Source organism: Artibeus jamaicensis, unplaced genomic scaffold (assembly GCF_021234435.1).
Source record: "Artibeus jamaicensis isolate MK-2021 breed Jamaican fruit bat unplaced genomic scaffold, CSHL_Jam_final scaffold_1689, whole genome shotgun sequence".
Taxonomy (NCBI): Eukaryota; Metazoa; Chordata; class Mammalia; order Chiroptera; family Phyllostomidae; genus Artibeus; species Artibeus jamaicensis.
The window spans coordinates 79,318-94,386 of NW_026522029.1; the positions used below are offsets into that span (position 1 = coordinate 79,318).

General features: G+C 40.6%; 1 protein-coding gene across 2 annotated transcripts in view; it reads left to right on the forward strand.

Annotated features, from left to right (window-relative positions):
- Positions 1–2,704: 2,704 nt before the first annotated feature.
- LOC119035238 (myomegalin) overlaps positions 2,705–15,069 on the forward strand; it is a 32,385-nt gene continuing 20,020 nt past the window's right edge. For both annotated transcript variants that reach the window (XM_037126542.2, XM_053656036.1), the window contains exon 1: positions 2,705–2,774. In XM_037126542.2, coding sequence (XP_036982437.2) covers positions 2,744–2,774 — 31 coding nt within the window. In that variant the 5' untranslated portion in view covers positions 2,705–2,743. The remainder of the gene's footprint in view (positions 2,775–15,069) is intronic.

Here is a 15,069-nt window from a genome sequence, read left to right on the forward strand (position 1 = left end):
TTGAAAGAAATGAATATTTTTCTTTGGAGGGTTGCTGTCAGATGTCTGTCATCATTACCATCATCACTGCATGTGTTTGGAGAACATTTATTATGTGCCAGGAAAATACACTTTATATGTAATTTATCATTGCATACTCACCATAAATTATGAGTAGACACTATTGTGATGTTTATTTTACAAATGAGGAACTGGTCAAAGAGAAATTTGGTAACTTGTCTGCGATTATAAAAAGTGAAAGCAGAATTGAAAACCAGACAGTTTGATTTCCTTTACACTCTCACAAAATAGTGTACAATAGTACCCACCCTGTCCCTTGCAATTTCTGCTTTGTAGTAAAATAGTTGCTTGTTTGAAAATGAGTGAACTTACTCACTCAACCAACCAGGGAAGCCCAGGAGAATGAGCGCTGTTGTGGAAGAGAAGTGAAGGAAAGGTGAACTACTTTTTTCTGAGAAGAACCTATAGTTTCCAAATGTTGAGGAAATGTAAACCCATGGAAAAAGAACCACGAGATAAATGAACAAACATTTAACTAAGGCAGAGTAGTCGCTAGTGTTTAATGGCCAATGAAAATCATGACATTCCTAAGGACTATGAGGAGAATTTATATCTAAATGTGACCTATGTACTTCCATGTATTTGATGATATTTTATAATACCATCATCCTCATAGGACTCATATATTTAAAATCATTTCACAAATATACTTTTCTCATAGACTTTGATCTTACTTGCCTATTTTAACTAAAATATTTTTCTTCTTACAATTATAATTTGTGAACAGTTACTTGATATATTTTTAAAAGGTAAAAGAACTTATATCTCATTAAGAATTGACAAAATTATTTTATTTTTGCATTGGTTATAAGTAAAAAAGCAGTCAATAATCCTTTATTCCCTACTCATTCTTTCTTGAACAGCCATATATTTTAGGAACTATTAAAACGTATCAACTAAATTTCAGGTAAATAATGTATATATGTGTCTACAGTACAATTTTTCCTCAATGTTTCCATATGTTTTGTATGCTATAGACTTATTCCTTGAATAGCTGCAATATTCCTTTTTATACTTGCTAACGCTGCAAGTCTTTTTCAGGAGATTCAGATAAACTTTACCTAAGTTTTTCTTCAACTACCATTCATTATAAAAAGTCCCTCATTGGTTTAATTTTGCATGTTCATTAGAAATTCAATTTATTTTTTTATTCTTATTCTTACTTCTTAATCTGTCAAGTCTTTCTCTGGTTCTTGTATCCTCAAAGTGAATCCACCAACTTTTAAAAATTTAATCCTCATCTATGACTTTATATTTTTTCATCTAGTCTTTATGGTTAGTTTATGGTAGTGTTATCATTTGTCTTTTATAGACTATTTTAACTTTGGATGCCCTTGTCCATTTCCTTGTCCCCATCCCACTTTGTCATCATGAATGTATGCATCAAGCCCTTTGACTAATTTTCTTGTGTGCCCTTGAGATTTCTTCCTAGGCTCTTTAAATCAAATCATTATAAATCATAGTCTGTTTTGTTACACAAACTCTTCACATAAACCCCTCCCCTAACTTTTACTGTCTGAGTGTGAGTCAGCACTACTCTGAAAGGCCTTCATATAGTCCCACACTATAAGAGGAGACCACAGTGGCTTGCTGGATCTTACAGTATGAGAGTTCTCATCTTTCCTTTTCCCTAAGCTAGGACCACTTCCCTCCACCATCGTGGTGTGTAAGGAAACACCTTCAGAGTCATGGGAACATGGGCAGTAGACAGGTGGTCAAGATGGTTTGCGACCATAGGGGTAGAGGAAGGAGTCAGGAAGGTAGAGAAGGCAGGAGGTTGACCACAAACTCTTCCTACTTCTTTTGCCCTTGGTCTACCCCATGGAAAGAAAAGAAATCTTTATTTCTTTTTCAGAACTTTAAAAGAGTTATGTAATATTTTATGCAAATGAAAGAATGTACAATACATGTGTATATGGTTATGATTCACAATAAGCAAATAAACAGCTATGAACCTACCACTTAAGGACTAAAATATTACTAGTAACAGACCAGATTTCCAGCAACAATGGAGTAGTAGGGACTAGATTTATTTTCTCAACTGAAATGACAAAAATAAAATATAAAATAATACTCAGTAAAGGTTTTCAAAACAGTACATATCATGCAAAATAAACACCTGCATAATGTCTTTCAGAAAGATGGCCTCTTTCTTTTTAAACGAAAATGGGAAACCGATCTCGCACGTATTCCCAGAGGAACAGAGGCTAGTGTGTGTTGGAGGAGCTCTTACAGATGAGTCACTGCTCACACGTCCCATAGAGGCTGAGGGAGAATAATCTGGTTTCAGTTGATCCAGTTTTGGAGGGATTAGCCAGGCTTTGAACCAGTTTCAAAAAATGAGGCTTTGCCCTATTCTAGCCCCAAAAGAAATGTAGTTGGTAGAGGGGGAATATTCAGAAGAGAATGTCCTAAAACATTAGCCCTTCCCTTGGATTCTTAGAGTTTCATAAACCCCAAACCCAGAGTCTCTTACTGGGGGAGACAGGCTGAGCAGTATGAGAAAGGGGAGCGCATGCTTCGAGAATTCTGGATGCATTTCCCAGAAAAGGAACAGGATGAACATGATCAGAAGAGGCAATTTCCTTCCTCTTTCCTAATCTTGGCTCCAGATGCCTCAGCAGATTCTCTTCCATGTCTTGCATGTTGCAGATGTCACTGGTGCCATCACCTTGGGGACAACATGTGGCTCTTAACAGCTCTGCTCCTCTGGGGTAAGTTGGGCTTGGAGAGATCACTAGAAGGGGCAGGCCCTGGCTAAGGGGGCTGAGGGTTTTCTGTCTTCCTTTGGTAACCTAGGCTAGAACTCATGAGTATGGAGACAATGATCATATCTGTGCTTCCATGGTTTATTGGTGTTTATTATATCCAAAGTCTTAAATCTATCTTTAAATAATATCTGTATGTGGTATGAGGCAGGTATCCAACTTCTTTTCTTCCTTAGGTATAACCAATTGTCCCAGAACCATGAAAAAATTTAAATCATTCCTGACATGAACTGCCAATTCTATCATAAACTGTTTTCTTATATATGTGGTTCTCTTCCTAGAGTCTATGCTATTTTATTCCCAGTTGCCTTGTCCTGTGTCAATACCACATTGTGTTGATACTATAGCTTGTTGACCCCGCAGAAGGAATATAGGTGTCAACAAGGACGACTTAGGCTAACTGGGTCCAACTTTAGAGTCTAGCAGCGCATTGTTTGCAAGAGGGCCTCTTCAGGGAAAAGCCACCAGCGGGGCTGCTAAGCCTCCTGCACTGTATTTGTGCAGTCTGAGCAGAATCCTATATAGGAGTTGTTAAAATCATAATTTAACCAGTGGTTGGCCTGAGACCTATCCACTCCAATGAGCTCTGTCCTTATTTGCATTGTTAGCAACCAATGAGAGTACCTCCATAAGGACCACTCAGGACTCCCTGATTCTGACGAGTCAGGACAGTGTTATTTGAACAAATCAAACTATACAAATTTGGATTCATTATTTACATAGAAATGGGCAAACATGAGACCAAGGTGGGCACCTTATATAACTGGAACTCCCTTTGTCTTAGGGTAGGCATTTTAAGTTTCCACAGAAGCTGCCTGACTCCTGGGTTTGCAAACTGTTTAACTGAGTAAAGTCTCTACTTTTACTACACGCTAAGCTGGGGACTCCTGCTGGCAATGGTTGATGGCAGTGACCTTTTATAAACAGGCTTTATAGGGCATCTTAACATATGGTAGTACACATCTCCCTGACTCATCCATCTTCAGGAATGTTATTCTTTTGTTTTTGCTGATTGTAAAATAATTATTGGGCTTTAAATTAGAATTACATTAAATATGTAAATTAATTTGAGGAGGATTTGTATCTTTATGATACTGAGTTTTTCAAACAATAAATTTGGTGTATCTAGTCTTTTGCTTCCTCATAATAACCGATGCGAGGAGGCATATTGGAACAGCAGGAAAATAATGTTCCTATGAGTAAAAATGGACACTTTGAAGAGCATTTTACAATCCATGGCAGCTGGAAAGCTTCCATTCCAGTCTAGTGAGTCAGCTAATGCGTCTGTCCACAGTCCCCCAGCAGTCCAGACAATAAGTAACGATCGCTCTGTGACTGAGGTCTGTGGGAGGCAGAGGAGTTTTTCTGAACTTTGAGAAGCTCTCAGTCACAGAACTCCTAGGGATGGCCAGCTGTGGATTGAGGGACTCAGCAGTTTTGTCGTGGGAGAAGTTAATTGAGTAAAAACACTGCACTGCTGGGGATCATAGGAAGCACATGCGTAGTCTTCACCCTTGAAATTGTTTGCACAGTGGCTTTGTTTCCTAGGGCTGCATCCAGTCCAGGTGGACATTGACTCGCAGTGTAACTTGTTTATGCCACCATGACTTAATTTCTCTTCCCCCAATAGCCGCTAGGCTGATCGTAGCAGGAAGAGAAAACAAAACTTACTGGAAAGTCAGAGTAACAGAAACTTAAGTAGATTCATCAATCTAAATAAGGCTGGGATGCTCCAACATCTGACTCAGTTTTGTGCCTGAGAAAGAAAGCCAGATTCTTTACGGGGAAAATCAGTTCTTTGCAATAGAGGTGTGGTGAGAGTCAAGAAATAAAGCATTTACATATTCATGGTGGCTTACCACTTGGTAAGGGTAGAAGTGTATTATCTTCTGACTTTACAAAGGGCAAGCAGAGGCTGCTTGTAGTCAGAGAACTTTACAACTATAATTTAGGGTACTAGGGTAGACTTCAATAAAGCCTCTGTTCAAGACGGCATTCCGGACTGGATCCTCTGGTCCTCCTTCTTCTCACCTGACTTCATGAAGATGCTGTCACACAGGTGTAGTCACGTTTACGTCAACATTTTCTGCTGAACACTGTCTGGGAAGGAAGGAAGTGGCTCTGTTTGTGTCACCGCTGAGTCACGATCGCTTGAATAGGATGCTCACCCAGGGAGGACAGCGACAGTTCCTAATGTCACAATCATATTTTTCCCCATTCCACTACTCACTTCTGCATCCACATTTTGGTTCTTTTGATCTCAGAGACATTGCAGTTGCTAACGCGGTCCAGACTTTAGCCCACTCTCCAAAGTTTCAAAAGCTGTGGTTTGTGGAGCTAAATGAAACAGAGGAGATCAGAGGTCTGAGAGTTTAAGGATTCCCAGAGATCCTACCAATCATCACTCTCCCTGCTTTGGTTAGGAATATGGTTACCCAGCTCAAATAGAGGACTTTTGGCTCAGTTTAGAAAACTGGGGAAAGGCCATTTCCTCTATCAGATGTGCAGGACCCTCATTTTCATAAGCGATGTGAATTTAAGGGTAGTTTCTCTTTTATATAGATTAAAAAATTATTTCCTTTTCTCATAGTATTTTTAACACCAAGTGGATGGGGATGAGGGTTCCCCTCACATCAAGGAATCCTGATATTAATGGCCCACAGTGAGGGCAGAGGCTGCAGGTTAGCATACAGTCCCACACGACTGCCCCCCAGGGACCAGTCACCAGGCCAAGTTGTCACCTGGGCTCACCAACTAGGCATAAGGTGTTCCCTAACTGCCTCCATGAGTTTATAAAAAGTATTGATAATATCAAGTTGGAAAGAATAGAAGAAACTGGATATTTTTATACACTGTCGAAAGGGGTAAAATGGCAGAGCCTTTTAAAAAATGTTATTCAGAGGCATATGAACAAATCTGAATTTTGCCCATTAGGTTAATACATTACATTGGACCATATGAAATTGCCCGTAGTTGACAAAGTTTCACCTAAAAAATGAACTTGATAGATCAAAAAGAAATCACATGCACTGAGACACAAAAAGAAAAAAAGTAAAATGTTTTCAAAATTTCAAGAGGGTCTTATGTAGGATAGTGAACCAAGGCAGGGAGGAGGAGGGAGGCACGTCTCACCCACTAACTCAGCAGGCCCGAGCTTGGTTTGATAATATTGCCAGGTGTTCTGACATCACAAGAAACACCATGTTAGCACGGGAGGAGGGCGGTCCCTGAAATTCTATGTATCGTCCCCACTGTCTGGGAAGGAAAGCCTTGAAACCGTTCTTTCATCCCAAGGCCTGGAAGGTGGGAGAGGGACCACAGTGTCCAAAGGAAGAAGCCCACAAAACGGCTTTGGTTAATTGCCTGCCTCTGGTCACTATCTGTTTTAAATAACTTTGTGTAATTGCCCCAACTTTAATGAACTGCTTCCTGTCATGTATCTATTTTACAATAAGATGAATGAATGGGGTCTTGAGGAAGATAAGGATTCAGGCTAACAGACCCCCACACATACCTAAGTTTGGGCATTCATGCCCCCCCAGGAAAGCTGGCACCACCTTTACTTGTCAATCAACATGTAACTTCTTCATCTGATCCCACCAACTATGTAAGTCCTCAGAACAAAGGACTCTCACTCTTGGCTCTTGGGCAGCCCCACTTCAGGCCACCCAGCCTCTGGATACACCTGTGCTTGCTACCTGGCCTTTGCCCGCCCTTACTTTCCCTCCCTCACCCTGCTTTGCCTATGCTTTTCATTCCCCCCTCCCCGACCTAGAGAGCTAGGCCATTCTCTTCCATGAAAACCGATCACCAATAAACCCTGCTTGCACACTGATAGATTCACTGCTCTGTAATTTTTTATGGTGTAGGCAAAAACTGAGTTTCTGGGAATTTCTCTGGTAACAAGGGTATGGGTCAGAAGGGAACTGAGTTAGACCAAAACTTATTTTTCAACTGGTTGTGTAAGGCAAGAATTTCCCCTCTTACCGAGGCCACGAGGGCTGGATGGCATAATTTCCATTGCTCTATCAATTGCTCTGTCTCCTGAAGGAACGCTCATTCTTTCCTGATTCCCAATCCATACATACTTCATTGTCAGCTGGGAAGTATTTTATTGTGTCTGGTGTTTTGGGAGACTATTTTCCACTTAAATATTGAGAATGTGACCCTAAGCCATAATTTCTGGCTATCATTTTGAAGCAGAAAATGAGATGACCATTCAAATAGGAAACGTTAGCTATGGCCAGTCCCGGATTCAGCATTAGATAGTGTATGGACCCACTGTGGGGGCTTCAGGGTGTGCAGGAGCACTAGAAATTCACTTCTGGGGTTCTCTCAGTCCAAGACATCCTGGCAGTTGGAAAGAATCCCAGGATTATCCCACTGCAGGGTTGCGGCAACCACCAAAAAACATTGCTAGGATAAAAAAAAAATGGCGGAGCATTTTTCCATCACTTCCCCGAAATCCTAAGTAAACCTTACGCTTTTGTGCTCTTGACTCTTTTGACAACAGAGCCACTTTCCTGTGTTGACCCAGCTTCTGTTTATTTAAATCTCTGTGCACATGTGCTTCTGTCTACAATGCTTTTAACAACATAATAAAAATAATGAATGTTTGATTTCAAATGATGTGATCTGGTTCTGTTTTCTAAGTAAAGTCTGAGCATGAATAGAGTGGCCAGTTGGGGACTCCACAGGAAACAGTGTTAGCTTTGGAGCCTGCAGCCTTTGAGCTTGTGGCCCAGAGTAGCCTGGCAGAGGAAAGCACGTTCAGGAGTAATTTCCTGCGATAAAGTCTGTATTTGTAGTGACTTGACAGTTTCCACAGTGGTGGAGCTGTGATTTGTACTCCATCCTGTGGTGTCAGCAACGGAGACTTAAGTCAGTCCCATAGTAGTAAAATACGAGCATATTTCTTAAGGTATTTAGTATATTTAGAAGTTGATAATACATTTCTGGTAATAGTGACAAGGATATTTAAATCAAACCTTCCTCTGAAAACAAAGGTTGGATAAAACATAGAAAAACATATCCTTAAACTCATCAATGTGACGATTAAACAATAAAGAATTATCATGCTAAGGTGTAGACAAAGTGGAACCCAGAGACACTGGCACCATGGAAACCACCTTTTCCTAAGGGCATTTCCTGATCTTGCAAATTACATGTGACGGCCTCCTGTTGTTAATGGGGCAGAAATAAAACACCAGGTTCTGAGCCAGTTAGGGAGTCTACCAGAACATTTCTACAAAAAGGTAGGACCCCAAATGCTATAACATTAGTGCTACAGGGGGGATCTGGCCAGATCACTGGGCAGAAGAGAAGGACCCCAGAAACAAGTTGGGGCATATCTGTCCTTCTTGACAGATATGTTCCTTCTCAAGGTCCACGCAAGCAACACCTGCATGTCCACACCGCTTTAGAACCACTTGCAGTGAGAACACTACAAGCATAAAGGCCAACCTTACGTTTGGTGACTAATTTTTACTGTGACTAATTTTACCTGGAAGCATAGCCTAAACACCAAAACAGAGGAGAACAGAAAAAGAGCCCTGGATTCAAGTTTGCTGAAATACGAGGCACTTCTTACAGTTTGTCTCATGTGGACTTAAAGTCTATGGAGAAGTTGACTATGATAAATTTGGTTGATGGTAAATAAAATTTAAAATTATATCTAAATAATTGATAATTTTTTTGTGCTGCCTCTAAGTGTTGGGGGAAGATGAAGTCAAAGTTTGGGGTGTGTATCTTTGGTGTCTGTGCAGTATACGAGGTATGTCTAGAAAAAGTCCAACCATTGTTAGTGAAACAAGAACAACACTGATGTAATCTGGCAGCCAAGGAGAGTGGACTGGAATGCGCATGCGTTCACAGTGATACTTCACCGTACTGATCAGTGGGGGTGGTAGACGCTGTGGAATCAGCCTGGATACTGTGTGACCATCACATTCAAAATGACTGAGCAAGTAGAGCAATGAATCTGCCTCAAATTTTGCATTTAGTTTGAACATTCCTCCATGGAAACTATTAGGAGGATTCAGAAAGCTACGGCTATCATATATGGGAGTCTTATTTTATTGTAAGTTTGTTTATTATCTATTTTTTCTTTCTGTGAATTTATTGGGGTGATACTGATTAACATAATTATACAGGTTTCAGGTGTGCAATTCCACAACACATCATCTGTACATCGCACTGTGTGTTCACCACCCCAAGTAAAGTATCCTTCCATCACCATTTATTTCCTATATGTCCTCTCCTACCCCCTGCCCTCAGTACTCACTACACTGTTGTTCGTGTCCACGAATTTCTCTTTTTTCCTTTTTACTCAATCTCTACACCCCTCCAACCCAGACTCCCAACCCCTCCCAACGATAGCTGTCAGCATGCTCTCATATATCTATGAGTCTGTCTCTACTTTGCTTGTTCATTTTGCTTTCACACATATGTGTGAAACCATATGGTACTTGTCTTTCTCTGACTGGTTTATTTCACATAGCATAATGCTTCCCAGGTCTATCCATGCTGCCACACAGGGTAAGATTTCCTTCTTTTTATGGTTAAGCAGTATTCCATTGTGTAAATGTACCACAGCTTTTTTATCCATTTACCTACTGATGGACACTTGGGCTGCTTCTAAATCTTGGCTACTGTGAGTAACACTGCAATGAACATAGGGCTACATACATTCATTTGAATTAGTGTTTTGGGTTACTTTGGATAAATCCCTAGAAGTGAAATTGCTGAGTCATAAGGCAGTTCCATTTTTAATTTCTTGTGGTAACTCCGTACTGCTTTTCACAGTGTCTGCACCAATCTGCACTCCCACCAACAGTGCATGAGGGTTCCTTTCTCTCCACGTCTCTGCCAACACTTGTTGTTTATTGATTTATTGATGATAGCCATTCTGACAGTGTGAGGTGATAATCTTATCATGGTTTCAATTTGCAATTCTCTGATGATTAGTGATGCTGAACATGTTATCATATGTCTATTGGCCATCTATGTCATTTTTGGAGAAATGTCTATTCTGGTCCTTTGCCTGTTTTTAAATTGGATTGTTTGGTGGGTTTTTTTTTGGTACTTTTATAAGTTCTTTATAAATCTTGGTTATTAACCCCTTGTCTGATGTATCATTGGCCAATATGTTCTCTCATTCAGGGGGTTGTCTTTTCATTTTGTTGATGGTTTCCTTTGGCATGCAAAAACCTTTTAGTTTAATGTAGTCCCATTTGTTTACTTTTTTTGTTTCCCTTGTTTGAGGAGATATATGAGAGAAAATATTGCTGTGAGAAATGTCCAAAATTTTACTGCCTATGTTGCCTTCTAGGATTTTTTATGGTTTTTGAGTCTAACATTTAAGTCTTTAATCCATTTTGAGTTTACTCTTGTGTATGGAGTAAGAAGGTGATCTAGCTTCATTTTTTTAAAACATATCTGTCCAATTTTCTCAACACCATTTATTGAATAGACTACTTTAATCCAATTGTATGTTTTTGCCTCCTTTGTCAAATATTAATCAACTATAAGGGTGCTGGCTTCTTTCTGGGCTCTCTATTCCATTCCATTGATCTATACATCTGTTTTTATGGCAATACCATGCTGTTTTGATTACTATGGCCTTGTAGTATAGTTGATATCAGGTAGTGTGATTCTTCTAATTTTATTCTTCTTTCTCAAGATTGCTGTGCTATTTGGGGTCTTTTGTGGTTCTATATAAATATTTGAAATATTTGTTCTTGTTCTGAGAAATACACCATTAGTATCTTGGTAGGAATTGTGTTGAATCTATACATTACTTTGGATAGTATGGACATTTTAATTATGTTAATTCTTCCTATCCATAAGCTTCCACTTATTTGTATCTCCTTCAATGTCTTTCTTCAGTGTCTTATAATTTTCCAAGTACAGATCTTTTACATCCTTGGTGAAATTTATTCCTAGGTAGTTTTTTGAATAATCATAAATGGGATTGTTTTCTTAGCTTCCATTTCTAATAGTTCATTATTGGTGTATAAAAATGCAGCAGATTTCTGGATATTTATTTTGCATTCTGCTACAAGGAAAATCTTGAATAAACAATCTAACTTTATACTTAAAGGAATCTGAAAAAGAACTGTAAATAAAATCCAAAGGAAGAAAATAATAAAGATCAGAGCAGAAGTAAATGAAACAGAATCTAAAAAAAAAAATGATACAAAAGATCTGGATCTGGTTCTTTGAAAGGATAAACAAGATTGACAAACCTGTAACCAGACTCATCAAGAAGAGAAAGAGAAAAATAAATAAATAAAATCAGACACAAAGGAGAAGTAACAACTGACTCCATAGAAATAGAAGGGATTGTAAGAAAATATCATGAATGACTATATGCCAACAAATTGGACAATCTGGAAAAAATGGATAAATTCTTACAAACATATAATCTTCCAAAAAACTGAACCAGGAAGAATCAGAGAATCTGAATAGACAGATTACAACTAGTGAAATTGAAGCAGAAATAAAGAATTCCCAACAAACAAAAATCCTGGACTGGATGGCTTCACAGGTGAATTTTAGCAAACATTCAAAGAACTAACACCTCTCCTTCTAAAACTATTCCAAACGATTTCAGAGGAGGGAAGATTCTCAGTTTATTTTAGGAGACCAGCATCATCCTAATTCCAAAACTAGATAAAGACTCTATGAAGAAAGAAAATTATAGGTCAATATCCCTGATGAACATAGATGCTAAAATCCTCAACATCAAATGGGATTCAGCAATACATTAAAAATACATGATCAAGTGGGATTTATTCTAGGGATGCAAGGATAGCATGATATCCACAAATTAATGAATGCTATACAAAACGAATAGAACCCACACACTCATATAAATAGATGCTGAAAAATCATGTGATAAAATCCAGCACCCATTTATGATTTAACAAAACAAAACAAAACAACCACTCAGCAAAGTGGGAACCCTAAAGATTCCACCAAAAACCACTATAAGTGGTGTATAGGAATATTATATTCACTTAGCAGTTCCACTTCGCGGAATGTATCTTCGATAAATCCTTAACCCCATTTCTATCCTGTTTTCGGAAAAGTGAACTATAGCGCTTAGAAAATGCAAAACTCAATAAACAGAAAACACAGCAAGTTAAGACCGTGCTGACCGGGAACCAACCCGAACGCAGCGGTAAGAGCGCCAAATCCTGGCCACGACCAGCAGGGAACTGCAAGTCACCTCTTTTCTCTTTCTAGCAAGAGTTATCCTTGCACCGCCCTCTGAAAAAACCACCGTTCTACCCTTTCCAGTGTCACCCGCCCCCTTTAAGGTATTGTCCCGGAAAATCATTTCCTCTTTGCTTTCCCGAAAAAGGAGCCCACACCAAAGTTGTGGAAGGGAGGGTGGGGAAGGGACGTGCCCCGAGGCCACCAGGCCCGAGAGACGCGCCTTCGCGAGGTGGCCTTGTGTGGAGAGAAGGGGGGATGAGGGAGTGGAGGCACCTGGGTTGAGACCTGGGATCCCCAACTTCAGGAGGGACTCCGAGGGAAGCGGACCCGAGCGGGCGGGGCTGGAGCATGCTTTCCAGCCAGGCTCCCCAGCCCTGAACTGGATGCCGGCTCTTACCCCCGCCCCCAACCTCCCCACCCTCTGAGACTTGCCGCGCCCACATTTTCCCCTTCTTGGTTGATGGAAACTCCATCCTTTCCAGGCTCAGGCCAAAGCCATTGATGTCGGTCTCAGAATCCACATCCTAAATAGTTAAAAAATCCTTTATCCTCCCTGGCTAATTGCGAACTTTGTTCGATACGCTCAATCTCTTCCTTGGTCTCTGATTTTGCCGAACGGCTCCCCAGTGAAAGTAAGGAGGCTATTTCAACTCGCGACCCTCGGTCCATTAAGACATCAGGGTTTGAGACTTGTCATCTCGGGACACTGGGGTTAGGCCCCAGTCGAGACTCCTGGGCTCTACCCGTCAAAACCAGCCTCTTCCGGGCGAAGGGCCAGGGGCAGGGCTGGGCCCCTCTCCTCTGGTCGGATCAGGAGCCCCCACGCCTCCGGGAGGCCTGCAGAGGGGATTCGGGTGGCCCGGGTGGACCGGGTGGTCCGGGAGGCTGCCGGACGCAGAAGCGCTGTGCGCGCAGGCGCGCGTGGCGAGCTTGGGGTTCCAGGGCACCTAATGTGCTGCCGCGCAGTAACGTCCCGTCTCGTTCTCACCGCGCGGTAACGTCCCGATTGAGGCCAGGAGAGAACCGCAGGAGGAAGGCAAGAGTCCTGTCCAGTAAGGCTGCCAAAACAGTCTTGAAGAGACAGAAAGGGAGGGCTGGAGATAGCAAAGTGCATGGAAGAAATTCTGAGATTTCCTCATCTACCACAGGCAACAGTTGGTACCCGGTCATCCTGGTGCTGGTAAAGGTGAGTTGAGTGTCTGCCTCCAGTTGGAAGCCAAAGCAGATAACCTTGGCCTGGCTACCCATGAGGATGCAACCCCTCCGCCCTTTGGACAGCACTTGGATCTGAAACACTTGAACTTCGCTCCCTAGGTTTTTCATGAATTGCAAAGATTCAACTGGTAAATTTATTTTTAATGCACTTGAAATAAGCATATTTTAAAATCTTTAGCAAAGGAGTTTCTGACAGGTTTTGAACGAGGATTTTGATGTATGGGGGAAATTCGAAAACCACTAGGCTGGGGAAGCAGCATCTAGTGTTAATGACACACACCCAGGAACAGCATTTAGGCCAGGCAGGCTGGGTCCTAGGCCGGGCCCTAGGCCGGGCCTACTTTATTTTAAGTGCATTCTTGGTGGAACTTAAGATGAATGTAGGTCATTCCTGATTAATATTTTAATTTTTTAAAAAAATATTTAATTAATTAATTTTTTTAGAGAGAGGGGAAGGGAAGGAGAAAGAGAGGAAGAGAAACATCAATGTGTGGTTGCGTATCCCCTACTGGGGACCTGGCCCACAACCCAGGCATGTGCCCTGACTGAGAATCGAACCAGCGACCCTTTGCTTCACAGGCCTGTGCTCAGTCCACTGAGCTACACCAACCAGGGTATGAATATTTTAATTTTAATAATTTCCTATTGAATTACACATTCCAGAAGTTATATAACAAGCACACGAAGACCGCTTTATATATCTTTTTTTAAAAAAATGGGAAAGAAAGATGATATATAAATGACAAAGCCCTATAAAATGGCTTTTAAATATTGGTTGTCTGCACTGAAGTTTTGCTTCCTTGGATAGGTAACATTTAACTCCTCTGACAAAATCTGACAAGCACTGAAAGACCCTAAAATCAACTTTCTAGTTCCAGCCTATTCTCTCCTGTGCCTTTCCTCGGCATCTCCCTATCACCTTTTCTATACAATAAAAGTCAGTTCTTCCACAGCCTCTAAGTTGCATCCCCTCACTGAACAATCAGCCTGCTAAGTTAGGGGCCTTCCCATGAGACTCCATTTCTCTACAAAGAACAGAAAATTGCAGATCAAACATTGTATTCATGGTCATAAATAACAGAAAAAATTCTATAACCCCAAAACATCTAGATACCTTACTGAGTGTTGCAGACGTTTTCTCTCTAGTTTAGCTCTGAAGGTAACTGGAGATGTACTTCCTCCAGAAGCTTCAACAGAGGATCTTTAGCTGAAGGTTCAGCCATAACGTACGAGGGCATGTGCAATGAGGTGAGAGCATACCTTGATTTGCATGGCAGCTACTTCTCTATGTGCGTATTTCAAAATGTATTAAGCTTTGTGAAAACATCAAACTTGGAAGACTCTAAAACTGTAAGCTGTTTATTACAGTAAACAAGACAGTATGGGAGCAGTAAAAGGATACCTATGTAGATGAATGGAACTAAACCAAGACTCCTCAAATAGACCCACGTTATATGGTCAAGCTATTTTTTTAAAAAAATACTGTAACAATTCAAATGGGAAAGGAGTGTAATTTCACCAAATAGCACTGGAACAACTGATCGTCTACATAGTGAAAAAAACTGCAGTTCCTACCTCATAATGCAAATGAAAGCTAATATGAGTTGGCTTATAACCAAACCACACAAATTAAAACTACACAGTTTTAAGGAAAAATACATGAGAATACCCTTGTGACTTGGTGGCAAGCAAAGATGTCCTAAATATGACACAGGAAAAAAAGAAAAATGATAAATTAGACTTTAACCATATTACAAAATCTTCTCCCCAGTAGATATTAAGTGAAAAGGCAATTCATAGACTG